Source organism: Melanostigma gelatinosum, assembly GCF_949748355.1.
Source record: "Melanostigma gelatinosum genome assembly, chromosome: 6".
Taxonomy (NCBI): Eukaryota; Metazoa; Chordata; class Actinopteri; order Perciformes; family Zoarcidae; genus Melanostigma; species Melanostigma gelatinosum.
The window spans coordinates 16,455,153-16,482,232 of record NC_136639.1 but is presented as its reverse complement, the minus strand read 5'-3'; the positions used below and the strand labels follow the sequence as shown (position 1 = coordinate 16,482,232).

Below are 27,080 nucleotides of genomic sequence, written 5' to 3'. Positions count from 1 at the left end.
CATGCCGGCTACATTTGAGTAATTGCTGTGACTTGGCAGAAAGACCCCTGCACCTCCTCCTCCTGTCTGTTGCGTTTCCTCTCCGTCTGTCCGTCTGTCTCACACCAGATTTGTATCCACGAGACCTTTTTTTTTAGTTCTACAGTAAATGTTGTGAAATGTGAATGGCACAAACTTGCAGTATTTGAAGCTTGAATGTGAAGGCCTGACTCTGGGAATTTAAGCCACGTTAGCAGCATGACTGTAGGGATAGCAATGTTGTTCTGTCAGTCACTCTGGTCCAGACTTTGGTCCACCACTTTGGTCCAGACTGAAACATCTCGCACACTCTACACACTTTGATCACCCCCTGACTTTTCCTCTAGTGCCGGCATTACCTTCACATTTGTGTTTTTTAATAAAATATCTTAACTATTGGATGGATTGCCAGGAAATTTAGCACAGACTTGTGAAAACTCTAATAACTTTGGCTAACTTTCCATCTGGCGTCATCAAGTCCACATTTTAATTCATCCAATACTTTGGTTTATGGCCAAAGAAAGCCAATGGCATGATACCTGCTCAACATTAGCATGTTAGCATTGCCATGGTGAGCATGTTGATGTTCGTGTTTAGTGTCACTGAGCTGCTAGCGTGACAGTTTCATCTTTTGTTTCTTTTTCCCTCATTAAATATATGACGGATCTATACAATTGCAGCAAGAGTCCATCCACGCTCGTGTTACTGTCATTTGAACCTGCAAATTAGCCACAAGTTCATTTCCGTAACTAGGGGGATGAATTATCAACACCAGTAATTAACCTGTGTGTGGGCCTGTTGCAGTGTACGTGAGAGGCAGAGTAGGGAGGTGTCACTTGTACTTGTCATTTTCTCCATCTGCTCAGCCTCTTAAACCACCATACCATGGCCTGTACACACACACACACAGCCACAGGACTCCCACCAAGAGGGCGCCACACATTTTCAGGGTACTGTTGCCCTGCACAGTGAGATAGGAGTGAGAGGCATGGTGAAATATTTATATTTAAGCCTTGTAACTCTGCAGGAAACCGAACCTAGATAGGATTACGTGTCTTCAAGGCAAACAAATGATTGGGTTTGAAACAAAGACGAGCTTGTTTGAGAGTTACTGTGTCGTTATGAATCATTTCTCTGTCGACGAGGAGCAAAATACTGACACAGGACTGAAGAATCGCCATGGTTACTGAGAGAGTAGAAGTAAATTTCTCTTTTTTTCTTTTTTATACATTTTTTATTGAAAGACACGAGACAATATTTAGACAATACATAGACATAAGAACAAGAGGATGACAAGAACAGTGGGATAAAAGCCAGCAAATATCATATGGTCAGTGTGTGTGTATGTGTGTGCGTGTGTGTGTGAGAATGTTCTTGAGCCTTTTGAGATGAAAGAAAAACAACAAAACAGAAATCAACAACAGTAAAAAATACACACACACACAAAAAAAAAATATATATACTAATATACAATATATATATATACAAATTTCAATATTACTAGGATGGGTGGTGTCATGTTTGCAGAAACATAGTGAGGGATGAGCAGGTGGAATGGTGTTCTGTTGTATTGTATATGATGGAGGAGGTTAGATTTTCCATTGAAATATATTCTCTCATTAAGTTTCTCCAGTGTGCGATGTGTGTGTTATTCCTTGATTTCCAGTTCATGAGGATCGTTTTCTTGGCGATAGTTCGGGCCACAAGGAGTAATTTGCGGTTTGTTTTACTCAGATGTATTGTTGAGATGTCTCCTAGTAAGCACAGTGAAGGGGAGAAAGGGACGAGGCAGCCCAGGAAGACAGACAGTGACTCAGTTATTTCTTCCCAAAAGTGATGAACTGGTGTGCAGTGCCAGGTGGCGTGGACAAAGCTATCCGGGCTGTTTTGAGTGCAATGTGGACAGATATCTGACGTGAATCCCATTTGAAATTTTTTTTGCCCAGTGTAATGGATTCTGTGAAGTATTTTATACTGTATTAGTTGTAAATTGGCATTTTTAGTCATGAAGTAGATGTTATTGCAGATTTGGTTCCAGAAATCAGCATCAGGAGTGATGGATAGGTCTGATTCCCATTTTCTTGATGGCCTTGCCTTGCCTTGCCTTGATTCCCATTTTCTTGATGGTATGGATGATGTTTTGTCAGACTGATATTACTCTACATATTTTTGAGATTAACTTTTTTGAAGAGGGGATATTAATTAATTCTGAGGTTGAGGGGGGCAGTTCTAGGTTAGTGGCCTTAATGTTAAGTTTGGATTGAACGGATGATTTGAGTTGCAGATATTCCAAAAATTGATTGCTCCTGATGCTGTACTTGATTGCTCCTGATGCCGTACTAGAAGTCAATTTTCGACAATGTTTATAGCAACGAATATCACAAATGATCTACTGCGTAACTGCGTCGACATGAAATCGGTGCGAAATAGAGGCTGTTCATGGGAACGAGAAGATCACTGCAATTCATCGGCGTTTCAGACATTAATGTTTCAAGGGATAGTTAAAGGTTTTTTGTTTATTTATCCAGACCAGCAAGACTAACTGGTTCCCCTGTGTACAGCCTTTGTGCTAAGCTAGCTAGCCAGCTTTCTTTATATTTAACGTACAGCAATGAGAGTGGTGTAAATCTTCTCATCTAACTCTTGGCAATAAAGGGAATAAATACATGTCTCAATATGGTTGAACACATCTTTAAAAGACAAAGCACATCAGTAATGAAAAACATCCTTGCAGGTGTTTGCCGATCAAGATACAGAGTCAAATTCAGACAGGATGTGGATTGTCTTTGGTTCAAGCACATGGGCAGAATGTGATCCATTTCTCCTTGAGGGTCCCAGCCTCGTCCCAGACTACCAGAGGGAAATAGATGGGGCGGAAAGCCAAAGGGGTCTGCTATGCCATTGAGGTTTCGGGTGACAAGTATTCTGCAGGTTTGTCTTGGGGCAGACAAAGAGTCACAAGGGTGACTGTCCCTTTGAATGTCCTGGAAAATTCCCTGACCCTGAGGAGTGTTGCGTTACATCTTCCAATGTAGCCTCCCGGGCTCGTCCCAGAACAGAGACTCCTTTGAGAAACGCTGCCGAGAATTTGGGAAGTCAGGATTCAGCCAGTTTATGAAAATGCAGTTCATCAGTGTAAAATCATCAAGGTGCAATGTGTAAGATGTCGTCACATGCTTCAAACCATTTCCACATCTACTACTCAAAACTATTTAAATTTACAGCCATACGCTGTTTTTTTTAAAGCCTTACTTACTAACTATCAGCAGGGCAAGAATACGCAACATTCAACCAAACTACTAAAACTCCGGGAGCCAGTCAAAATAACATTGCTATCTTACAGTCTTCACATGTGCCGTCGGCCTAGCAGGGGAAGACAATGAGTCGCATGCACGCTCTAATAATAGCACGAGCGGTACAATTGTTTGGTCAAAGTGTTTTTTATGAGGCCAGTGTAGCAGACTACAAAGACCAGCAGCTTGACTCACTGAGCGCTGTACGTTTGGAATCTTTTTTTCTGGCCACCGGGAGCTTAAAAATGTTCAACTTTGCGCTCGTCACCGTCACTTTTGACCCAGCCATCCAATCACAGTGGAGGATGGGTGGAACAAATAGCACGAAAAGTAGCCTACGAATTGAACTCAGCTCCGTTCAACTCTTGAACCGATCGAGCGTAGCCTAATCGCCGAGATGTTTCACTTCATACCTTTAAATAATGATAATGATGAAAACTCCACCCATGACAGTGTTTAACAGATGAGTAGAATTTTCAACAAGGGGTCAAGCGAGCCTGTTTCCTCTTTTCCAGTCACACATTCACACAAATGATCGTCAGTTTAGATCATCTGGAATAATGCTTTTTTTTTAATTCTCTTCAATTCTCTTCAATTCCTGCTAGTGTGTACTAGTTCCATCAGTGAAAATGCAACAGGGTCGAGGTTTGGTTGTGTTTTTTCTGCTTAACTTAATTCATTGAAGATAATGTAGAAGTGTGAGCTCATTGCAGTGAAGCTTTACTGTTTTGTGAACAAACAAACACCAATGCCAATTTATATGGCACATTTTGTTACACTTAACCTCAAAGTGCTTTACAATTTAAGACAAATGATGAAACTACTGAATAGGCATAAACATAAGAACATAGGTAGCATAAAAAACATCTGTATGAAGGCTTCTGTGTATGTATGCATGTATATATATCAAGGTATATCAAGATTCAAGATGTATATAATATATATATATATATATATATATATATATATACATATATAATATATATAATATATAAATATTATATATATATATATATATACACACACACACACATAAACAAGCATACACCCAACCACACGGCAATGAAAACCAAATATCTACAGAATCAAACAAAACGTTTCCCAGATTAATCTCTGTTTCAAATTGTATTCTTTGACGAAATACGAGGACAGGTTAACGTGTGATTCTCAGTCACAACAGCATTATTATAAGGCTGATTTATTGCCTTGAAGGTGACACATCGACTTCATTCTTAACCCGCTCATGTTATTTCTCCTTTCCCATGTGCGATAAAGCTGACTCAGCTGTGTACTTATTCTTTCTGTGTGTGTCTTTATTGCAGATGGAGAGTCACGCCCTCTCTCTCAGTGAATAGCCGGCCTCAACAAAGCGAAAGGATCTCCGCTCAGCCTGTAAATAAAACCCTCTTCCTTCTGCACAACGTGGGAGAAACTGCCACTGTGGTGCTGCTGTGGCATCTCTGTAGGCTGATAACTGGAGCGAAGGCGGTGTTGTTGAGGGATCATCTTTCACTCTGAGCCACTCAACTTTCATGCCGTGGCCCCGGAGCCGGCTCTCGGGGCTGAACTGTCAGCGGGGAAAGGCGGAGATACTCTCACGTGGATTCATTCGACAGGGCAGCACAGAGCACAGGTGTAAAGCCTCTTCCGCACAAGACTGAAGAGGCTTACATGAGGGAATAGTCATGCTATTGTTTGGAGGACCTTCATACAGGATGAAGACACTTTAACAGACTTTTTCTTCATTTTGGTTGGGGCTGCGTGGTGGGAACAGGGACAGTTGTTGTTGATTCTTCTGCTTTATGAGTTTTCATCACTGGGAAAGCGTGTCTGAATGGCAGGGGGAGCCAGCATGGCCAAGCCTCTGCTGAAGATACAGCGCTATTTCCGCAGGAAACCCGTCCGATTCTTTTCCTTCATCCTCCTCTACCTGACCGCCGGGAGCCTCGTCTTCCTGCACTCTGGCTTCGTCGGGGACAGTGGCCCCGGGGCCAGGGGCGGCCGGAACGCGGTGGTCGCTTCAGAGATGGGAAGCCGTCCTTCGATGTCAGGCGCCCGGGGGCTTGGCATCATGAGCAGAGTGTTTAAAGAGACCCGCAGGTCCGGGCGGAGGTATGGCCCTCCGTGGATGAAAAAGGCCAGACAGGAGGGCCAGGAGACGGTGCGCAGGGGTGGAGACTACACCAACAACTGGAACCGTGCCCTTAAAGGACGCAGTGCCAAAGACGTGGACAATGGAAGAGGTGGGTCGTACCAACAATACTTTACTATACTGTTGCAATGGTTTTGTTTTCAGCTGACAGTTTTACAAATTCAACAACAGATGAATTGTAAAAGAGGGTTGAAATTTGCCTTTGGCTTCTCCCACATCAAAAAAATGTATAAAAATCTATCAAAAGAAATACATTAATTCAATGCAGTGCTCCTTAAGCAGATCAGCAAAGCAAAAAATGAATTTACTGGTACAGTAAATACATTTTAAATGAAGGAATAATCGCAATGTGTGCCAGCAATCGCAGTGCTGCAACATTAATGACTATTCTGTGTTTACGACCGGATTCTTGTGTGAAATATTAAGAACAATGATTATAATAACCCATTGTTTTATGTCATAGTTGCTAATGAAAATTCAACAAATTATAAGAATGTAGGACATTTTATTATAGGCGGATTCATAATTCACATTCTCTGGCAAACACACAGGCAGCACTTGATGTTCATATGAAATTGATCCAAAGTAATCTCTAATTACAAACCGCATCATCTTAATGACTGAGAATGTAGGAAATCTCTTGAGAGCGGAGTGAGATGATGATTATGATTAAGTCCTCTGTCTCGTCTCAGAGTGAATCCTTCAAGGGTCTCACCCACAGAGCTTCAGCTGCAGCTCGGCTTTGTGCCGCTCGGCACATGTTCGGCTGCTCCACAACCGCAACATTGATATAACTTCACGATCACAGGATTTACAGTTTTCTCTCTCTTTTTAGTTTTTATAACTGTGGGATTACATAATCCTGACAGAATCAGTTTACATATAAACTCCTGACTGGCATGTGACATCTTATCAAGTCACAAAAAGGTTTTGAAAACACCAGCGCGAGGACAGGGCCGACATCTCTGGCCTTGGATGGCACGAGTATCCTGCTTACATATCAAACGAGCAGATAAGAGGATATCATTCACAGCTGACTCACTTCTCTCTTGGCTATTTATTCCCTGTCAAACACTCTGCACTGTTGAATTAAGTATAAATGATTAAAAACAAAGTCAACAGTGGATTTCTCCAACATCTACATCTGTTAATTAAGGAGTAATAACAAAGTATTAAGATACTTTAGATATATTAAGTAAATGTCCTTCATTCAAACTATCCTCATCAAAATGTACTTAATCTATAAATGCATCATATTTTAAAAACTGGTGATATGTTTTGTAAAATCTTCAGTAACTTGCAACTAATATATTACTAATACATGAATTGTTTAGTATAATGTAAAATATTTCTCCCTGGCATGTAGTGGAGTAGAACTAGAAAGCATAAAATAATAAATACTTAAGTACAAGTACACCTCAAAATTGTAAACGAGTACAGACCTGAGTAAATGTTCTTATTCCACCAGTATGAAACATTCAGTTCAGTTCAGCAGTAAACATCTGGTCCAGTCTCAATACTACTTGGGTTTAATATGTATTCATATCCACAACGCCATCAATTTTACGACAAGTCCATTGTGGTTATGTGGGTTTCTGGTTTCCCTCCAGAGAGCAGTGCGGGCAGGTGGAGAATATAAACCGCCCATGAATACGAAACACAAGTGTGAGTGACTACTGCTCCGTTTGTGTTCGTGTTGGGACAAAATGTGGAGGCAGCTTGCCTGATTTTGATCTCACTCTACTCGGGGACAACCTCCAAGCTCTCCGAGGCTGAAGAGAGTAGAGCCAGAAGAGAAAACAAACGAGTGGTTCTTTTACAGAAGCTATAAGTCACAGCACAGTACCTCTCTGCGCATTAGAGAGAAGAGTATTAAAGACCAATGTTTTTCTCGTGCAGTGCTGAGCTATTTTGTTTTCCAATTCGAGGTCAGGAAAACAAACATGTTTACAATGTCTATTGAGGCTTTGGGATATCTGATAGTCTGGCTCAGTCCTCCTCCTCCTCCCCTCCCGCTCAGAAACACTAAGCTCACAGGACTGCAGCAGAAAGTGATGATGGAGTAATTAGCAGCATCAAAGCATTCGTTTGCTTCCATACAGCCAGCTCCACTCATTACTCCGCAGTTTGTTTTTCCTCTCACTGCAAATGCACTCATTCCCACTGGCTCTGGATTTAATTTGGTGGGGATATTGGAGCATAAGATGCCGACCGCAGCATACAAACCCATTTGCACTGTGTGGTGCAATGGCACAGAAGCATACTCTGTCGAGGGGGAAACTAAAGGAGTGGACAGAGGGTAGAATACAGCTGAACAAACACTTTGTTCATGTGATCCACCAGCTACAGGGAGGTTATTGTGGAACGTTTGATTATAGAAAGAATAAAACAGGTAATAGGACTGTTTCATCTTTCACACTCATGTCATCCGAAGCAGAAATACGCCACTCAAAATGATGTTCCAGCTTCATGTAAATCAGCGTTTTCCTTCATCATGAAGCCGATTATTGTTTCCCAGCTCAACAATAGTTAGGAGGAAGATTACAGCTCAGTCCTGCAGCACACCACATGCTGCACAAATGCAGGTCTTTAGTCTATAACAATTAAAGTAATGCGGGGGGGACCGGGACTCGTTCAGCTACCATCGGAGGCTTAGAGGGTTAATTGCACAGCACAGATGGTGAGATGTTTGTTAAAAGGTAGAGTGGAGCCTGTGCAGCTCGGTTAAACAGAGACAGTGTGCTAATGAGAAGGAAGAAGCTGTTGAAGGGTTGCGGTATCCCTCTGCAGAGGTGCATTGAAGCCCAACCCCCACACACACGACTGGAACAAATGCAGAGAGATGACAGTTACAGCTACAAGCCACTAGAAGGGGATGTGTGCCTTTATAAATAATTAAAGATTCTGCCCCACTTTGGACTCCTCATGTGCTCCGTTACTACACTGTGTGGCATACGAGGAAGATCCTGTTGAGGACAGCTCACCTTCTACTCTTTTGTGTGCTGATGTAAAAACATCATACATGTAGTTTATTGTGTCCGTCTTTCTCGATAACTGACCTGTATGTTTTCTCTTTTTCAGCAAAGTATTTCGGCTGCTACACTGACGACACACAGAAAAGAGCGCTGAGAGGAGTTTCCTTTTATGACTACAAAAAAATGACTGTATTTCGTTGCCAGGACAACTGTGCAGAAAGGTATGACCACAGCAAACAAAACACCGTCCTCCATTAGATATCATCTCTTCTCCACTTCTACTGTCAGGCTGATGAATACAAGTAGAGCTGATGTGGAAATTAAAAACCCCAGACATCGATTCAAATGTTTAATGTGTGGTGTTTGGAGCCAGAGTCACAGATCCGATTGATCCGGTTAATGACCAACACGGGCCCGTCACATATACCAACATCAACGTATGTCTTGATGTGCAAAATAACGTCCTCTTCACGAGCTTTCAGTCGTGTCACATTATCGAGTTTTCACAGTTTTTGAGTTTCACAGTTCATTTGGAAACAGCATTTATCAAAATTTGACTTAAATGATGCTGTAAAAAGGGAAATCTGAGCATCTATGAATCTAAGATGATGTGGTATGATCTAAAGCTCCAGGGCAGCCATTAGATGTGCCCTAGGGTGAGGCTGTAATGTCGATCATGAGTTTTATGATGAAAACACTACACTAAAGAATAACATTACCGTTCAACTAAAATACACTATATGGAGAAAAATATATGGACGCCCCTATTGTGTACTTGTGGACAGAGGCTGTTTCTCTTGGTTTGGGCTTTTGTTCTTTTTGTACCAATGAAGGGAAACCTTCATTATATTTGAGGCAACGTGTGTTACTTTCCAACAACTCTGTGTCAACAGTTTGTTGGAGGCCCTTTTCCTGTTTCAACATATCAATGCCGCCCTTGGTCCATAAAGACATACCGGTAGTTGTGTTTGATGTGGAGGAACTTGCCTGAATTCACACCCATTCATATTCTGATGGCAGTGGCTACCATGGTGCCACCCGCCCATCAGGACTAACTCACATTCACACCCATTCATACAGCCTTCAGGGGCAATTTGGGGTTAACTGTCTTGCCAAAGGACACGTCGACATGGACTAGAGGAGCCGGGGGAAATGAAGGAGGCTCTTGAGATACATGACAATCAATATATTCCATGTTCAAAAGGGGACACAATGGGGACACTTTTAGTCACATTTTCTTATATTGTGTCACTCTTTACACATGGAATCAATCAAGAGCCTCTTTCTCCTTTTTCTCAGTGTGCTGGCAATTTTTCTATGAAATGAGACTGCTACCTTTAGCCACACACACATACACACTGGAAACTCTTTTGAAAAGTCTGGTTTCAAGAGCGCAAAACCTTTCACAATTCTTTGGGGCTGGTAGCTGCCTGCTTTTCCTGGTTAATAGTCCAGCCGTGCATGTAACGCCTTTGATGAACAGGAGAGTCGACTGTGAGCCAAAACAACATCAATGCTCGACCTCAATTATGTTCTTCTGGCTGAATGGGACCAAATACCTGCAGCCGGGTTCCAAACTTCTGGGAAGGCCTTCCCAAAACTGGTGCTCTTAACATTATAATCTAAATTTGCTCGTATTAGCATAACAATCCAATCCAGGAGTTTGTCCAGGGTTAAAACACAAAAAAACAATTATGTATGCACATGCACCAGTTTTGCAAAGCATTTATCTCTCTGCTCCTATCATCCATTTGTCTCTTGTTTCCTCACATCCTATCTCCCTCTCTCTGCAACCTCACCCATCTTTCTCTCACCTCTTTTCTCTCCCTGTGGAATACCAGAGACGGCTCTATCGAATGCATTGAATTACACCCATCACTGATTCACAGAGCAGAGAATAGGAGCAGAGAGAGAGGTTTTTTTCAGCTTCCTTCCTCCTCTTGGATCTCGCAGCCTGCTCGCCTCCTCACCCAGAGCAGCGGGTTGATAGGAACAGACCAACAAATGAGGGGCAACAGCATATAGCAGAGCACAGAGGTTTGGGTGTGATTGACAGCCCAGGGGATTTGTCCTGTGCGAGGTTGGTCTAATTGCAACCAAAAGGCCTCTTGGGATTCCAATCCTCCACGCAGCAACAGAGGGGAGAGAAGAGACCTTCTGTTGATGGATTCAGTAGATGAATAATTGCCTCAAGAGTCTCACAGCATCTTCGCCAAAGAGAGAGATGTTATTCCAGAGTAACGTTTGGATGTGTTCTCATCTTTGCTTCTGCATCCTCTGTGCACCATTTGTTTGGTTTTATTTGCTAGTCTGCAATGGCCTGTGAAGGATTAAGAAAATGTCATGAAGGCTCAGAACAATCACTTCAACCTCTCTCTGTCTCTCCTTTACTAACGCTGCTAATGCTTTTTCTTCTTCTTTCTCTTCCCTCCAGAGGGTACATGTACGCAGGTCTGGAGTTTGGAGCAGAGTGCTACTGCGGTCACAAGATCCAGGCTCCCAATGCTTCAGACAGCGAATGCAACATGGAGTGTAAAGGAGAGAAGAGCAACCTGTGCGGAGGAGCCAACCGACTGTCCATCTATAGGTTGGAGCTGAGTCAGGAGTCGGCACGCCGCTGTGAGTCTGACACTCTGCAACAACAATAACCCCCCCCCCCCCCGGGTCTCATAGGAACAACAAGCCACTCCACACAGGGCTGTCGAGTGAACACAAGAAAGCACTGCCACACTTGAAATTTGGTTGCAAAAAGTTTGTTTTTCTTTTTTTGTTCTATACCGTCGACCACAGGTATTCTCCTATGCACCTGTCGACCTACTGGTGTGCAAAATGTTGCTCTTTTTAATTTCATACCAAACAAAATGTGAACATCAGGGCTGCCTCCTCGTGATCTCTTTAGTCGATAAGTCGTTCTTTATGCTTTTTTTTCATGCTAAATGGCTTATTTCTAAGAAACTGATGAGCACATTTCTGGTAAACACAAGATTTTAAGTGGTGCTTTTGTGTGATTCTTTGTGGAGAAAAATGGTATTGTTAGTCAACTGAGAATTTCTTTAGTGGAGGACAGCTCTAGTGAACATTGGTATTGATGTCCATGAGCTGAGAATGAGCAGACCTGTGTATATACCAACAGTATCCACTGAGGCACCAAGATGCTGTTCTGATTCAGAAATCTTAACAAGCCAGGCTGTTCCAAGTAAAATTAAGAGTTTGATTTTGGGTTAGAGTTGGTAGCAGGCTGCTTGGTTGTGTTCACCTCTTTCCCCGGAGAGCTGTGCTCCCTACGTAGCCCAGCCAGCCGTGGTCTGCATCCTTAACTCTCGCTGCTGCTGGAAAACTCAACGGAAGTGAAGTGAAGGGCTGATTATCAGAAGTGAAAAAGATCTGTGTTGAGGTAGTTTGTTCAAAATCTTGAGAAAAAAAAGTCCCCGCCACGGGGTTTGCCAACTTTTCACACCTTTTCTGTTTGCTCTTCCTTTTTCTTTATCTGCCAACTGCTTCTCAGAAACTACGTGCTAATGTGAAAGAAAAGAGGTAGTACACACATCTACAGCGAATAGTTAAGCACCGGTCAATTGAAATGATCTTACTGTCCTCGTCCAGTTCAGTGCGGTTTGTTTATTATGATTTTCATTTCTGCTTTTCTTTCCTCTGTTTGCCGTCAGACTGCTGAATAAGCTCTTCATGTTTGTGTTTTCACCTCTGACCCTGATCGCCATCATGTGAACATCAAAGAGGAAATGCAGGAAATGTGTCGAGGTGGCTGTTTTGTGGTTTTCACCACTTGGAGGCCATCACGGTCACATGGTTGAGTGTTTTCCGCAAAACCTAACTATGATAATCCTGCAAAATATTATTGTGCATTTATTTCCTTTGCCTCGTTGTTATACAACCCAGATTATGTTCTTCTACATTTCCCTCAGCTATGCGCTGTCATCAGTGATGTCATTATTTGCTCGAGACCTTGTTTGAGATGAACGTTTGAATGCTGCATACGGGTGATGCTCGTCAATGGAGCACGAACAAAAAGCATCTGAGGTTGATTTAAAAAGCTCTGCCACATGCGAGGGTGAAGAAGGGCAACTAGAAAGAGGATGCGTTGAAGATATACTGCAGGGAAATAAAGAGAGCAAGGACATGACATTATAAATGAGACTTTTAGTCTGGGGAAAAAGGTCAAAAATATATATAACATGAGATACACAAATATGGCTACCGGTGGTTTTCATCGTGGTGTCACAGTCAAAAGCTTTTCGTTTTCTTCCTCTGTTGTAAATGCTGAACAGTCTATTGAGCGCTTTGTGTTGACATCAGCACGGCTGACACGTTGACAGGCTGAAATTAAGGTTTTCTTCTGCAGTGACTTGGAAAAAAGTGGTCCAATCATTCTGTAATTCAGATGCGTGTGCAGGAGTAGCAGTTCAAAGAACAGAAACAAAGAAAAAAGTACGACACTGAATTTTACAGCTAAACTAACAACTTCCTGCGAACAAAAGAAGCAGCTTCATGGTCTGTCCATCCGACCAGAGTTAGGATCTGAGATTAAAAGGTCATCCACACACAGCAGGGATGTTAGAGCTGCTATTGGCTGACGCCGCTGGCAGGTCAGGGCCTCAGTAGACTGGAGAGAGTCCCAGTGGGATCGCTTGATGGAAGCTGTGCTCAGTCACCATAAAAAGTGTTTGTTTTATTTTTTCTTCTTCTTCCTGTTGGTGAATAACATTTTGGGTTGTTCCGTCTGTTTCAGATGGCAGTGCCATTTTCAAAGGGTGTTTCAACAGGCCAGACAATGTCACTCTGGCACTTCCCTTCAGCGCGGTCATCCAAAACATGTCTGTGGACAAATGTGTGGACATGTGCACAGAGAGGGTGAGGGTGTTTGGATTCACGCATTGTACATTTGTACACCTGAATGTGTCTATAGTGTTTAATGGCGGCTGTATTTCAGGAGAAAACGCTGGCCGTCCTGGCTGGAGATCGGTGTCACTGCGGCTTCCCGACTTCTCTCTTCTCCCTTCATGAGCCGGAGGACGAGGGCATGTGTCTCAACCGCTGCCACGGGGCAGAGTTCGAGAGCTGCGGGAACGACGAGTACTTTGTGGCGTACCAGACACAGGTTCAAGGTAACGTCTGGTGGCTCACAGCCGCATGTAAACAGGCGCATTGGAATGAGAGTCATGTCAGCCACCGTGTGCAGGAAATACATAGATGCACATCAGGGTGAACCAAGTGTGAATATGCTGATTCTATATTCTTCTAAACTAGCATATACCTGACTTTATATAAACTGTTGACAATCATCCATCTGATATAGAAATGTTTTGCAACCTACTTTTGTTTATTTGATCTAGATTATTTCTATCTCTGGGATATGCATTTTTGTTGTCAGAGTTTCCTCAACGCTGCAGGCAGCTGCAGCTTGGATCAGTAAAAACACAGAGCCCAGTAACCAAAAACACAAAAACAAGAACAAGCTGCAGTGGGAGGTGAACTTTATGTAAACATTTTGGACAAATTGTTCCCTGAAATCTGTTATATCTCAACGTCACACTTTAATGTCAGTGAGTGGGCATTGTTAGGCAATTTGTGCTGAAGAGGAAACCCACGCAGAACAAAACATAACACCAGAACGCGTCTCCATGCCTGTATTTTCTGAACCTTATTACTAGTTATTACTAAATAAGTCAATAAGCAGGAAGTGACTCACTTTCAGTGTCTATTCGAAGCTCGATTGTGTTGAGCAACTTGTCAAATACTTTGCACTGTCTTTCGCCCCACATGTCAAGGCACTGTCACATATCTTGCTATGTTTATCACTGTAGATTTCAGTAATTCTATATATAAAACAAATCTATAACAATAACTACTCTCCGTTTTTGTGTTTTGTCAGATAATCGCTGCATGGACCGGCACTTCCTTCCCATTCGTGCCAAGCAGCTGGTGGCCCTCGCCAGTTTCCCTGGAGCCGGCAACACCTGGGCTCGCCACCTGATAGAACTCGCCACTGGTTTCTACACTGGCAGCTATTACTTTGATGGCTCCCTTTACAATAAAGGTAGCCACCCACATTCATCTGATTCACAAACATATTCATTGACGTATCTGTGGATTAAATGTATCCTCTGTGGGATTCTCGTTGTTTCACAGGATTTAAAGGGGAGCGGGACCACTGGAGGAGTGGCAGGACGATCTGCATTAAGACGCATGAGAGCGGCAAGAAGGAGATCGAATCCTTCGACTCCAGCGTCCTCATGATCCGAAACCCCTACAAAGCCCTCATGGCTGAATTTAACAGAAAATATGGCGGACACATTGGATTTGCTTCTCAGGCCCACTGGAAGGGGAAAGGTGAGCGGCTGTAGCCAGTAACAGTGTTGTTGTCAAGACCACCTAAACCGAGACCATGTATCAAGACAGAGACAAGACCAAGACGTTGAGACCAAGTCAAAACCAAGACCTAGGCAGGGCGAGACCGAGTAAAGACAAAGACCAGTACGAGTACCACACTGCAGGTCACACTGACCATAAAATGTGGAACATGCAAACCATATACACACTCTTCACATTGATCTGGAAGATCTGCATTCCCCACAGAAAACAAATCAAGGTTCTCCTCTTTTACTGCCAAGTGCACCACGAGAAATGCCTTGTGCAAATTGATGTATGGGAATCTTCCTTTGTGTTCTTTGAGCAAACCCAGAAATGAACCGGCAGTTTAGCGATCTTAATCAGAGGCAGAGACAGTAAGTGAAAATGCGGTGGAATTCAAGACGAGACCTTCAAAAAGTGGTCTTGAGGCCGATCGAGGACTACTCGAGTACACGGCTCACTGGCCACTGTACGGCAAAGTATTTGTAACAATGCATCCTGTGTTGTGACACAAAAAAATATTTTCCAAACTAAACGACTGAAGACATTTGTGTAAACATATTTTTGTAAACTAAAAGCAAGAAAGTTGAGATAGAGTTTTCAGTTTACGAGGCACAATGTAGGACTCTGTGAACATAAAGCCAAAATCTATCCAGCTGAAGGACAAATGAGTCTTTACACTGTTGTTCCTCAGCAGTGTTGATATTATACAATCAGAAAAGCCTTCCAGGCCTACTGAATTAAAATAAATGAAAAACTAACTGTGTCACCAATCTGGTCACTGTTAGTATGTGGTAATAATAAAATAATTGAGAAATGGTCTATGGTGACGTAGAAGGGTTAGGAATTTGAGGAAACGAGCAATAAACATCAGACTGTTTTGGTTTTGACCTTGTGGCTGAGCACAAAGAGCACAACACGATTTAAAACCATCCCAACATGATGTCAAAATGAGAAACGAAACATTTAGCCAACAACAACAACAACAACCTTAGTCCCTCTGGGTCAGATCATGAGTTGTGTCACCAGGTAAAACTGTTTGACTTAAGTTGTCACTTTTAGACCATTTGGACATGTAGTCTCACTGCACTGTGAAACGTTCAGTGATGTGTCGTTAGTCGAGTTAAATTCCTCTCGAGTTTAAAAAGGTGCTACAGATGATGCTACTGACGCTGACGCCCTCCAGTGTGGCCCCGTAAAGTCAACTCCGGGGCAAGTGTAACGCATTTTGGTGGGCATGTCCTTTTACAAAGTGCTCTGTTGTGTTTCAGTGTTATCAGGTGGCTTTATTTAAAGGCTCTTACATAAACCCCTTTATGTGTTTTTTTTATTATAGTCAAACCCCTTCTAATAAGAACTTAAGTATCTTAACTAAATCTGATATTCAGTCAAACATTAGCCGAACAGGATGTTCACGGTAGAACTGCACTTATTTTGTCTCCTCCTTATTTTAAGCTCTGGCTGCCTTTGAAAGCTTGACAACAAGGAGAACAGACCCGGCAGTTCCTCAGCGTCTCTCTACCGCCGGTTGTGTTTTCGGATGCAGCATCTAATATTCTGTCCACTGTGCTTCTCTCATTGGTTTCTGAGACAGCACTGCCAACTCAGCAGGCTTGAAACTTTAACGACAACAGTGAAGATGTGTTGCTGCTAATGCAGCACGGCTCCTGCCAGCAGACGCTTTTATGGGCCGGTAGATTATCAATGAGTAAAAGTTGCAAGCAAAGGCTTTTCTTACAGTACCGCTGCGAGTTTGACTGCCAACCAAGAATGTCCACTTTACTCTCCAATTCTTTCAGAAATGACTTCATGTACACCGCCGTAAATTGCGCCACACTCCGCAAGCTAAATTGCGTCAGTGTTTGGCCATCATGACTCTCACTTCAACTCCATTCAGTCCCCAATTTGACGACTTAATTAATTTGTTTTTTTATGTCTTTTTCATTCTCATTTGTCCTGCAGAGTGGCCGGAGTTCGTGAAGAACTATGCCCCTTGGTGGGCGTCCCACACGTTGGACTGGCTGCATTTTGGGAAGATCGTCCACGTGGTCCACTTTGAGAATGTGAAGAGGGGCCTGTTCTCCCAGCTGAAGGGAATGGTGCAGTTTCTGGGTCTGAAGGTTTCGGAGGACCGCCTTCTCTGCGTCGAGGGCCAGAAGGATGGGAACTTTAAGCGATCGGGGCTACGAAAGCTCGAGTATGACCCCTATACTCCAGAAATGCGAGCGAACATCAATGAACTGATCAGAACAGTAGACTCTTCCTTGAGGAAAAGGAACATGTCTGGAGTTCCAGAGGAATATATGCCAAGATGATATACGTGATCCCCTCATTTTCTCTTTTCCCCTCTCCTTTAATTGGACTGTTGTCAACAGACTCCGCACCATACTTTGTAGGACTACGTTACTGGAAAAGTTTTTTCAATTATTTTTCCGTGAACATAGGTTGAAGCAGTCTTCGTTGCCCTCCTATTTAGATTTTCTATTCATGTTCCTTTCTTTTTCTGTTGAACCTCAGCAGCTTCATGCATTCATAAAAGAGGCAGTTTTAACTGCAGAGGTTGTTTTTCTCTTTGGCTACATGAAAAGCACTCCTTTATCCTGCTCTATGCACATGTGCTGTGTGGGCATGAGCCCATGCCTTAACATGAAGAAGGTACAATGGCTGTGACCACAGAGAGGCTCACCGGACTATGCTGGGTGATCTGTTGCCAGTGAAGAAACACGTGACCCAAAATATACATGGGCTTACTTTGTGCAAAAGAGAAACATGAGAAAAGAAAACAGTAAAATGTATCAATCTTCTGCTGCTATCACAGTTCCAGAATAATACTATTTTATACATGAGAACTTTGAAGCGTTGAGCCCTTGGTCAGAGGGGAAAATGCAATATGCAGGCTTTAACTACCCGGTGATGATACGGTGTGTTTCCTAGTTTTTGTAAGTTATTCAACTTACTGGAAGTAAGAAGAATCTCGTTTTCAATGATGAAGAGGTAAAGAACTCTTGAAGGCACTGACTCAATGGGAGAAGAGGATTTATCTCAACAGCATTTATTTATCTCTGCCGTGCAGTGCACATGTCGAGCTAATTTTGTTGTGAATATGTTTTCTTAACGCTGGACTCGATGCAGAAATCCAAAAAAGCACTTTGCTGTGCAACACTCGCCCCCAAAGATCACAGAGAAATTAGGCGTTACACTTGTGTTTTAGATCGGAGGTAACCGTTAGCAGTAGTGATCAGAATAGATTTATTTTACGACAGTTACTGTATTCATGAATAAAAACTGTTTTCGTTTTATTGCTTTGTTGTAAGAGGCGCTATGAAACGGTTAAAGCTGGTGATAATTTTACTCATAATTTAAAAATAAAACCTCCACAAGTGTGAAAAATTCTGCTCAAATTCTACAAGCAGCACGTCTTATAGCGGTACTCAATGTGCTATGCCATATGCTAAAACAATAAACAAATAAATAAATAAAACACTGGTGACAGAGCCAGGCAACATTAACTGACTTCCATTTTCACAATGATATAAATATATTTTTATAGTGATTGCCAACACATCGATAACATTTGTATTGCAACAAGCAATTGCGGAGAAGTTGTTTCTATTTTTAAAACACATGCTTTAAACTTTATTGGCTCTCGCTTTCATTGACAAGCCGGCACTTTCTGAGCATAGGTGTCACAAATGAATGTATTTTCTATGGAATGAATGTAATGTGATAAGGCCCAATAAATGAGTGCATAAAATGATGTGCTATGGTCGACTGTCATTTCTGAAGAAACGTAAAAAAAAATGATGTGATGTGTTTTTAAAAATCAGAGAAAATGTGTTATACAAGGATCTCACTACAGTCTCTGCATTATTCAGTAGTACTTAATATACCCTAACATATATAAATATATTAGTCAAAGTAAAGTTATTACAGTGGTTTTATGGGCCAGTGTGCACATCACGCACCTCCTGTATAACACAGATAAGGTTAACCAGCTTCACATTTTAATGGAATATGATGTATAAATACACCATGTCCACCATTGTAGGTTAGCCTGTTAGCATTGCTCACATTTTCCAATTACCACTAAACAAAGTACAGCTGAGGCTCATGGGAATGTCCTTTGCTTTGCAGGCGTTTTGAGTGTCAACCAAAGTACTGCTGGTGGCACGAGATGATCTAACCTGAGGGTGACATGAATGTCGGTACAAACATGGCAATCCATCTGATGGTTGTTGAGAAGTTTCAGTCTGGACCGAGTGGTGGACGGAGCGAGCGGCAGACTGAACTGCATTGCCATCCACAGAGCCATGCCGTCATGTGGCTAACAAGATGTCTGAATCTGTAGCAACTAACAGATTAGTTTAAAAAAAGAAAAGAAAATATATCTTTGGCGAACATGTTAGCGCGCAGCTGCCCATATAACAATCCAGCAGATACGGAGCAACATTGTAATTTATTTTCTTAAAAAAAAGCTTAAAAAAAAAAGGTAAACTCTGCCCAAGTGTCATTGTGGTTCACTGCCTGTGACTCAACTCTTCCTCCTACTTTCTGCTGTTTCAACATGAAGAAAAGTCTTGTTCTTATTCCTTTTATATTGTAGGAAGTGAGATTACTTCTGTTCAACAGGTTCACACAGCACGTGAATCTTTTCTTTTTGTGCATTTTAACCCTTCAGGGGAAGAATCACTTTGACCCTCGAGACGTTGAACCACTTTACTTTTTTTTATGTCGAACACAAGATGAACTCGTATTGCTCTTTCAGTCTTCAAAGGGTCTTGGCAAAAATGCAGCGGTCCCACGACTCGTAATGAGAGGGGTGATGTCTGCATTTGTTACTGCAAGTGAGGCACCAGTGAAATGCTGATGCTTGTTGGCACTTTTTGACTTCAAATAAATCAAACTTAATTCAACTTGACTCTCAAATTAAAGCTCTCTGTGCCATAGTTTTCCAAAGTCATCTGATCATGATCATACCATCATGACTGTGGATGAACTATAAATGAATACATTTTGCTTCAATAATGAGAAATTAAAACATCAAAGAGCTGATTTTTATAGTTACAGCTTTATTAAACAAAATGTATTGCACAAATCACATTCACTGAACAGCTCTCAAACATGAAATAACAAAGATTAAAGGCCATCCAACACGCTGTTTCTGTCACCTGGTAATAAATTGTGCGGTATTTCTATGATTCATGAGAATGAACTACACTGCACATATCTCAACAGCAGTCCTCCGCCCATTTCTGCACTGTATCTGGGTCAGTCTGACACAACATACAGTAATGCTGCAACGCACAAATATTGTGTGCTGTGGTGTCGTAAATAAAACCCTGAAACATCCTTTTTGGACTGTTGTTTTTATACTAAGTAAACAACATGCAGTGGGCTGGCACAAGGTAACACACACACACATTTCGCGTTTCACACAGGCGTCTACGTATCTGGACACTTTAACTGTTCGTTCTAGTACAAAGGTCACTTTCTCATAAGTCATCGTCGCAAATCAGCCCTGCGTAAGTATTGACGCTTTCTACACGTTTGTTATCATTCTTATTCAGGACAAACAGCTGAAGTGTTCTTTCGGCAATCAACTGCTTCTTAATAGACTAAACATTTGCTGAAGCCCTAGTGTCAGTGAAAGTTCGCACAAGGACACAGGCCGTAAACACTACAGAGGAGATGAGCTTCTGTTAAATGTATAACATTCTTTAATCATTGAAACGCATACTAATTAGTCATTTCGATTTTTCCCAACACTGCCAGAAAAGGAAATACTAGAAATCAATTCTTTGTCTTTGTTCCTTCAGCGAGTGTTTCTTCGTGATCTTCTGTTTGTGTCCAATTGCATGTATTATCAGAAAGTATCCTTCGTATTTTACACTCTGTATTTGACAACAATAAATTGCTCGACGTGTTGCAGTTAAAACTGCTCTGAAAACATTCCTTCTGCTGCATGTGACTGATGTCACCTAGCAGTGCACAGTGAGTAAAGTACATGTTTAGATATTGGCTCAAGCTCTCAAGATTCTTCCACTACAGTATGTGTTGTGCCATGCTGGCCAACAGTAGAACAGTGCAATGAAAATGCGTATTACTGTGAATCTATACATATTTGACATCTTGTGTTAATTGCATTTCATAAAAACAGTGTTTTCGATGTCACGTGGGTGCCCTGAGTGAAACAGTTTGGGTTCTAGATGTGTGTGGACGCTCTGCCATCCATGGAGCTGGACCTGGACAGGTATCGGCTGGTGGTGCGGCCTTCCTCTGCCATGGCGTTCTCCATCTTTGAGAGCACGGAGATCCTGAACTTCTGCTTGAAGTCGTTGCCCATGAAAACGTACAACACCGGGTTGAGGAAGCTGTTCGCTGCGGCCATCAGAGTGCCTACTTTGAGTCCGGCGACCAAAATGCTGTGGTCGTACTTTTGATGGTCGAGCTCGAGCAGGACGGACACGTGGTAGGGCAGCCAGCAGATGAAGAAAGCAGCGACGAGTGCAGACATGACTTTGAAGGGTTTGGAGGATTTCATCATCCTGTTGCTTCGCAGTTTGAGGATGATGATCGAGTAGCAGACGATGATGACAACGAAAGGGACAACAAACCCTGCGAGGAAGCGGCTCACTGCAACCACCTTGTGACCGTGTTGGTACGATGTATAATTGTTATAACAAATGGTTCTGCCCATGTGGGTGCTAACCTCCCGGAAGATGACAGAGGGAAAGCTCATCCCGATGGCGAGAAGCCAGCAAATGAAAACCACGACGGACGCCTTTTTGACAGTGCGATGGTTCTGAGCCCAAACTGGAAACATGACCGACACGCAGCGGTCGATGCTGATGACGACAAGGAGGAAGATGCTGCTGAACATGTTGAGGAACATGATGGAGGAGGCGAATTTGCACATGAAGCGGCCGAAGATCCACTCCTCCATCGCCATGTTGGTGATGCTGAACGGGAAGAAGGCACAGAAGACGAAGTCGGAGATGGCGAGGCTCATGTACCAGGTGGTGTTGACGGTCTTCTTCATCTTGAAGCCAGAAATCCACATGACCAGAGCGTTTCCACAGAAGCCCAGCAGAAAGATGACCACACTGACCACGAGCAAAAACACACACAAAACTTCCTTCACGCACATCGATTTGTGCTGGAAAACTGGCTCCTCGCGTGGACCGGAACTTTCATAACTGTAGTTATAGTCCTGATGATAATCATAACCTTCTGACAAATCCATTCCTTCCATTCCTTCCTTAAGAGATTTCTGTGAAAAATGAAAAAGTATATAATATAATACAATGTTTAAAACGACCAGCATTTCATCACATTTAACATAATTTTCCAACAGAGCTTATTCGATGAAAACGTTTTTGAATCAAAATCATTTTATAACAACGCCGTCGTACCTGAAGCACAGACCTTCCACTGCTGCTGACTTGATGGTGTCCAGAGGTTTGTGTCAACACAGCTGTGTTGTTTCCTCTAGACGTGTTAGATACACCACACTCAAAAAAATAATTCATTGGATGAACTCAATTAAATTGTGGGCAGGTTTTCCACCGAGGAAATATAGTTAAACCTAACTTAAACTAAAAACATCCATGCAATATAATTAAATTGAGTTAGTCCGACTCAATTTTATCAAATACAACCTAAATAAAAAAATACCATTCATGAAATGAAATTGATTTGTGTTAGTCCAACTCAATATAGTACAATTCATTGGAAATGAATTAATCAGGTAAAAAACTTTTTTTTATTTGACCCCCAATTAAGACACGAGACAAAACCTAGTTCAAGTGTTTTTTATTGAAAATGCTTAAATACATTAAATATGGTACAAATCTGACCATCCATGATTCTAGAGCCTGCATTTCATTTTTTAAATATTTGTTTTTTTTTTACAAAAACACTGATCAGAAAAGGATAGCAAAAAAATTCCAAAATGATCTATACAGTGCATCTTTCATCGTTTTTAAATATTAAAACAGTAGTCTTGTAACAGCTCCACAACTGGTGACAAATAAATACCAAGCTATCCCAAATCCCTTGGCGCCACAAACAAAGACGCCATGAGGGTGGAGGCTATGCACTGCTCTCCAAACAGGGAATATCATTGCACTGCAGTGTAGTCACTCACCATAAACTATCATTTCCAAAAAGCACAAAACTTCCTGCAATCGATATGTACAACCACTATTGCAAGTGCTAAATTCCCACTACTTTGGTTTGTCAAGAGCAATACAGCTGTTTTCTTTCCTACCAGTACAGATGGTAGTACAAAAGGACTCCTTTACACTGAAGAATAGCCGATGATGTGTTATCATGTGCAGAAACAGGCAACTTGGACCACTTTTGGGCTACAACAGTAAAATCACAAAACATCCACAAACTAAAACTTATAGATTATAAATAACAAGGATACTCATAGTCAATGGAAGTTACAGCGTATTGAACCGTGTTAGGGTCCATTTCAACTCGAGTAGAGAGTCATTCAATCAGACAACGAGGAAAATGGACGTGCAAGTTGACGTTCAAGCGTAATCACACTCGAGTTGGGATGTGGAGGTGAATTGGGCAAAACTTTCTGCGGGTAAACACTTAACCAAGCTTGCAGTGACATGTAAAAGTTCCGTAATTTACAGTCTCTGGCTTGCCTCTGTGCAGCTTAGTCAATTTTTTCAAAATGTCAGAACCAGGAAAACATCCATGAGGTCATGGATTGTCGTTGACTGGGCGGAAGATGAAAGTAGAAAACATCCAAAAGATCTGACAAGGTTCTTTGGCTTTGTCACTTGGTGTTCACCTCTTGTGCAAACATCTTGATTTTCAGCTCCTGTATCTTAGAATTCAGCTTGTGCCCATCCAAATTCATTATGACCTTCTGGAGAAGCTCAAAGATGTACTTGAAGTTGTCTGGAAAGCTTAGATTAAGGGCACAAATTAGCCCAAAGCATGATGAACGCCATGATGACACCGTCTACGTTGTTCAGGACTTTAATGCAGTTGATCAAGTCCCACGTCCTCTGGCTCCCAATCTCTTTGGATCATGTAAATCCTTATGACAGTGAATGCGATGTCCCTCACTGCATCCTCAGCGGCGGAAGCCTGATAACAACACAAACACAGAAAACTTGTGTTTAAACTTGTGATTAATCCACAAACATGTGTGTGTGTATATATATATATATATATATATATATATATATGTGGGTAACACTTTGACGCTACATGGGAAACATATTGCGATAAACTTACCAGATTGATAAAGAGTCTGGATCTTCATTGAGGTAGATGACAGGCTTCTCAGATGCCCTTCCCTTTTGGTGTTGATGTCATCACACTAAAGGTTCTGGATAAAAGCAGAATAAAAGCAGGCCATTTACTATTCATCAAATGTTTTTAAAAAAGCAGATATGGACAAGAAAATATTACAATAACCACCCCAATACAGTGAAACTAATATTGTATACATATGTACTAACCAAATCATTGATGGTCAGGACATCCTTGATCTTTTCTCCTTCACACCTCCTTTGCTCTTTAAGCCCTGTATCAGGGAGTCTGAGAAGAGGTCCAGCTGTGACATGAACTTTGATTGAAATGGCTTGGTGGTGATCAGCAGGAACTCTGCATTGACCTGAATAACAAACAAAATACAGCTGTTTGTTACTTGTTTATTATAATTACTATCACATTATGTGGGATTATTAGATTCAAATTGCGATTGTGAAGCCATTAATCATCAAAATGGTAAACACATAGAAACACACATTTACTTACTTAACTTTGCTGGAACAGGGAAGGGGCCTCTGCTCCACAATCTCTGGTTGAATGTGCAGTTCAGCATGTGTGATTTAGAAGCTTACTCCATGTATTAAATGTACATGGGCAATGTATGGACATGTATAGCGATAACTGCCCCTACAATGCCCATGCAACAAGAAATACCTGCTAGCTAGTTCCAAACTGCATTCTTTACACTGCCACATGCAGAGTCCTAAAGAGAATAAAGATAATTAGTATATATCAAACTGAACATATAACAATGAGAGATCAGCTCGCATCGAGCATATAACCTATTACGTGCTATCATTAGGAGGTTGCCTCAAGAAGCTTGGTAATGCTGATCAAACTGCAAAAGATGAGATGAATGTATTTGTGGAGGGAAAGGCTGGAATAATCCAAAGTTCACATAAAACAAAGTCAAGTCAAAAGTGCTTTGGAGCACTCATAGATATAATGTTACCATTTAGAATGGACGAGCAATTCACCTTTTACAGCAACACTAAAGCTACATACAACAGCAATCAAATCATGCATGCGTGTTAAATAAGATTAAGACAGTCATTTTAATAAAATATCAAACTGTTTGCCTTGAAAACTCATTCGCACTCCTGCCTGCGTTCACACAGTGTAAGGTCATAGAAATACAATGAGTAGAACGGACATCGATGTTTGTCTTGGTCGTTTTACTCGTTCAAAAGAAAATAGTGCTCAACACTGCGCATTGACCGTAGTATAACAGAAAAGTTAGCCCGCTACATCGATCAGTTCTTCACAATGACGACGGTACACGTACAAACTGCCGCTGCTCTGATCCAGTTACATCGGTTTGAATGGGAATGTCCGTTCTACGCTCGTTCTATTTCTATGGCTGCTGCGCTAAAACGCCGCTGACTTCCGTGTGTTCATGCATCAGGTGCCCGCGCGAGTGAGAGGAATTCAGCGGTTTTATGAGCTCATGATTTATTCATATTAAACATTTTTCAGTGACGAAAACGTGGCTAAACCCACTACAACTGAACGCCCACTACTAGAGAGAGTGGCCTTCTACGGCCTGCCGACATTATGGCGCTGGAGAGGGGGAGACCGTAGTCTGCTCGTTTAACTGCTCTCCTACTGTTTTTTAGTGCATACAGTTCATAAGGAAGCCTTCGGCGCTGCGTCCAAGCCGTATTAATGACAGTACCCTGATCTCTGGTCTGCTCTATAATGCAAACCACGTTGGCTACCTAGCTTGCTAGCTAGCCTGTGTTGCCTTCGATCTTATTAAAAACGGAACAGTCGTGTGGCTAAGTTATCACGTCTGTTCCACACATTGTGGTCATTATTACAGAATGGAAGCCTTCATTGACAGCGAGGTACAGTCTAAACTACTACAACAAAATATATAAAGTTACTTACCAAAGAATGGACGGTCGGTTTGAATCTTGCTGCAGTCGGAAAGGGGGGAAAGACACTGAGCACGTGATCTGGTACAGGCGCAAGGGGTAGTCCCCCAACCAAACACATTTATTTTGAGTTGATACACACCATCCAACCTAAATAAATCTAATAAATGAAAGTATTCATGCATTTTATGTTAGACCCATTAAATATAAATGTGTTCATTTTTTAACTTGATATATTTAAATTAATCAAACACGATTTAAATGTGTCACCTTTAAGAAGGGCTTGAATCGTTTTTTTGAGTGCACGCAACCCATCTGCAATCAGCTGACCGGATGTTTCGCAAAACCCATCCATCCCATGAATAGTTTCAGTACTGCATTTTGACATCTTAAAAAGGACAAATTGTAAAACATTTGTTTTGTGGCTGAGAAAGCTCTTTGCATTCAATAAATGATATTAAACCCCCTATTTAACCATAATACATAAATATGATTGTGTTATTAAAAAGTATTCTGTCGTTTGTCATACTGTTGTTGGTAAGTAAATTCTGTGAATTCTTTATTGACACTAGGTTCTTCTTCTGGTTCGTGGAAAAGAGAAGCATCTTAATGACCACACATTCAAATTATACTTCCCTCTTAGTTTTAGCTGATGGGCCTAATGATTCCATTTCCTCTGCCAGATGCATGGTGTTGGCCAGATGTAACAGTGCAAGGCAGTCAGAGAGGGGAAGGCATGTAACGGCCTCAGCATTCATTCATTGAACCATGAAGCATTTTCTCAGGCAATGAACACGCCGATTTCAATTTGATATTTCAGCCCCAGCTTTTGCTGCAGCTGTTTCTAATAACACAACACGAAATGCAACAGCTGTTGTAAATCCGGGCCTCGGAACGTCGCTGCCACCGTTAATGACTGAGTCAGCGCTCTACGTTGCCCTGCTTCACAGAGTGATGATTATCGAGGCAGATGCATCCGCAGCAGCAGCGAGATGAAGAACCGCAGATGGCAAAGTTACTCAATTTGAAAGATGTTGTGATGGGTGAGGAGGACAGCGATGTACTCAAACATTACCCATGAGTCCTGGTTTCA

The 27,080-nt window shown here is 41.9% G+C and overlaps 2 protein-coding genes and 1 long non-coding RNA gene across 4 annotated transcripts in view; 1 reads left to right on the top strand and 2 right to left on the bottom strand.

Moving 5' to 3' along the window:
* wscd2 (WSC domain containing 2) overlaps positions 1-18,536 on the top strand; it is a 39,226-nt gene extending 20,690 nt beyond the window's left edge. The window contains exons 2-9 of the mRNA XM_079269524.1: positions 4,634-5,554; positions 8,545-8,659; positions 10,873-11,057; positions 13,186-13,307; positions 13,387-13,561; positions 14,329-14,493; positions 14,586-14,786; positions 16,770-18,536. Coding sequence (XP_079125650.1) covers positions 5,146-5,554; positions 8,545-8,659; positions 10,873-11,057; positions 13,186-13,307; positions 13,387-13,561; positions 14,329-14,493; positions 14,586-14,786; positions 16,770-17,122 — 1,725 coding nt within the window. The 5' untranslated portion in view covers positions 4,634-5,145 and the 3' untranslated portion in view covers positions 17,123-18,536. The remainder of the gene's footprint in view (positions 1-4,633; positions 5,555-8,544; positions 8,660-10,872; positions 11,058-13,185; positions 13,308-13,386; positions 13,562-14,328; positions 14,494-14,585; positions 14,787-16,769) is intronic.
* A 1,341-nt stretch (positions 18,537-19,877) lies between these two features.
* On the bottom strand, positions 19,878-22,262 carry cmklr1 (chemokine-like receptor 1). The gene is made up of 2 exons (XM_079269532.1): positions 22,220-22,262; positions 19,878-22,077 (listed from the first exon to the last, which is right to left on the bottom strand). The coding sequence occupies exon 2, from the start codon at positions 22,057-22,059 to the stop codon at positions 21,010-21,012; it is 1,050 nt and encodes a 349-aa protein (XP_079125658.1). The 5' UTR covers positions 22,060-22,077; positions 22,220-22,262; the 3' UTR covers positions 19,878-21,009.
* A 480-nt stretch (positions 22,263-22,742) lies between these two features.
* LOC306778145 lies at positions 22,743-26,045 on the bottom strand. 2 transcript variants are annotated; one of them, XR_013772024.1, is made up of 6 exons: positions 26,001-26,045; positions 24,893-24,948; positions 24,597-24,813; positions 24,299-24,453; positions 24,072-24,165; positions 22,743-23,921 (listed from the first exon to the last, which is right to left on the bottom strand). It is a non-coding gene; the product is annotated as an uncharacterized lncRNA (long non-coding RNA). The 2 variants fall into 2 exon arrangements; XR_013772025.1 differs by lacking the exon at positions 24,893-24,948.
* Between the last annotated feature and the right edge of the window lie 1,035 nt (positions 26,046-27,080).

What these genes read in the sequence shown, in the direction of transcription:
- cmklr1 (XM_079269532.1), bottom strand. Translation starts at nt 22,059, where the DNA reads ATGGAAGGAATGGATTTGTCAGAAGGTTATGATTATCATCAGGACTAT.